Here is a 2,176-nt window from a genome sequence, read left to right on the forward strand (position 1 = left end):
CTTTATATTGTGCACTCTTTTATTACAACTATAAAAATATAAATTAACCATATAAATATTGAAAAAAAAACTCTAACTATGTATAGATTTTAGTTATTATAAATCACGCGCAAGCGCAACTATGTTTCTTAGTTAATTAATAAATTTTATGATTTCTTTTTTAAAAAAAACAAACGAAAAAAAATTAGTGTAAAAATTAGTGGGTACACATTCTATCCCGTATAACAAAAACCCAAATAGCTTCAACATTTACTTCACAAAAGAATAATGGTTCTGTATATTATTTTTAAACTCACATGTTAGTGTTGTGTTTAATGTAAGAGAGAAAAGATTTACCATGAGTGCTTGTGACACATAAGATACAATTACCCCAAACAAATAAAAACATTTAAATAATATCATATATATTCAATGGCACGTTTCAATACATTACCTCTGCCAGTCATTGTTTTGAGTAGTTTACTCTAAAATATATACGAGACTGACATAAATTAAAATTTGAACCAAACAGTGAGGTTTTAGATACCTTTACTTTATATTATACCAAACTCCCCTTGCTGATTTACACATTCAACGGAAAAACCCTTCCCTTATTGGATGTTTTAGATCCCTGAGAGGGACTACATAACAGCCCTTGAAACATACGTACGGTGCTTAAACACACAAGATAATTAAAAGTAGCAGAGAAACCACAAGCTATATATGAGATATGCTTATTGCTACTAGCAGTACCACTACTACACCTTAATCTACATCAAGAAGTAGAGTACTACTAGGGTAAACATTGCTGCGGCGGATAAGTTCCGAAGGGCGCAAACGAATGAGATGAACCTGGCGATCATAGGGCAGGAGGAGTAGGAGGGGTAGGAGGAGTGGGAGGAGTAGGAGGAGTCGGAGGAGTTGGATGTCCAGGAGGAGTAGGAGGAGTAGGTGGAGTAGGTGGAGTTGGCGGGGTTCTTCTGTTATCGACCTCAACCTTCAGCTTCTGCCCACTTTGGCAATGGCTTCCCACAGTGCAAATGAAATAGTGGTCACCGGTGGTGTTGAGAGTATACACAAATGGGCTGCTTGCGGAACTTAATATTGTTGCTGAACTTGTTTTGCATTGTTCGTATTCGGCTTCTGTTGATACTTTAGCCACGTTTTGTACTCCAGTCCAATTAAAGGCTGTAGAAAAATAAAGTGTCATGATTTATATAAATATTTGAAGCACATATGGAATTAAAAGAGAAAAAAGCTCACTTAATTGGTCGCCAACTCTGAAGTTTTTGTTTTCAGTCCAAGTTTCGGTGTAATAGACAGCATTTGGAGGAATGCTCCAACCTATATGGTCTCCAACAGTATGTATCGCCGCAGCATCACTCTCTGTAAAGATGACCACCGTAAGGACGAAGCAGCAGATCAAACCCATTAACACTCTAGCCATTATTAGTGTTTCAAATATTTCTTGCGCTCAGGTGTGTTTTATGATGTTTTGGTACTTGCTTTTTATAGAGAACTTTACACAATATACTGTTTTTGTATTAAATATCCGGATAGGTATGAGCTTCAGGTCGGTGCACCCAATTCTATGCACTTGACGACATGGAATGGTGCGTGAGAGCAGCGCTAGCACGAAAAGTTACGTCTCTCTCTCGGTGGAAACAAGCTAATCTGTTTTCAGGAAGTAAAACAGAGAACTAAAGAGTAAAGAAATTAAGTAACTCAGAAGTATATATTTATTCTCTTACTGTCTTTATAACCCATGTCTTTATAACTCAGAAGTATATATATATATATAAGCTAATCATCCTTCTTTTGTCGTTTTGTTCCACTCTTCATATTGTTATATATGTAGTCAAATGTGAATAAGTTTCAATAGATATTCCTTCTTTATTATCGTTTCTAATTCAATCCTTGTTATTTTGTATACATATGCTGTTATGTTTCTATGAGAGGTAGAGAGTGCACCGACTTAAGTGTAGTGTCATCACTCCGTTTTGTCCTTACTCTGCCACATCTGAGTAAATAAGTCATATGATTATAGTAGACCTTTAAACATTATTATTCATATATTCAGCCAAAAAGAAATATTATTCCTATAATAATAATAATTATTATTATTATGTACGGAGCTTTTCAGAAATTAAGAATATATTATGAAATGAGAACTCGAAAGAAATGATTAAGGATGAAC

At 34.9% G+C, this 2,176-nt stretch overlaps 1 protein-coding gene across 1 annotated transcript; it reads right to left on the bottom strand.

The window, feature by feature from the left end:
- Nucleotides 1–576: 576 nt before the first annotated feature.
- LOC133784326 (cucumber peeling cupredoxin-like) lies at nucleotides 577–1,519 on the bottom strand. Its single transcript, XM_062223717.1, has 2 exons — nucleotides 1,243–1,519; nucleotides 577–1,167 (listed from the first exon to the last, which is right to left on the bottom strand). Exons 1-2 carry the CDS (start codon nucleotides 1,424–1,426, stop codon nucleotides 839–841), a joined length of 513 nt encoding a protein of 170 aa, XP_062079701.1. The 5' UTR covers nucleotides 1,427–1,519; the 3' UTR covers nucleotides 577–838.
- Between the last annotated feature and the right edge of the window lie 657 nt (nucleotides 1,520–2,176).

The sequence above is a fragment of the Humulus lupulus genome, chromosome 6 (assembly GCF_963169125.1).
Source record: "Humulus lupulus chromosome 6, drHumLupu1.1, whole genome shotgun sequence".
Lineage (NCBI taxonomy): Eukaryota > Viridiplantae > Streptophyta > Magnoliopsida > Rosales > Cannabaceae > Humulus > Humulus lupulus.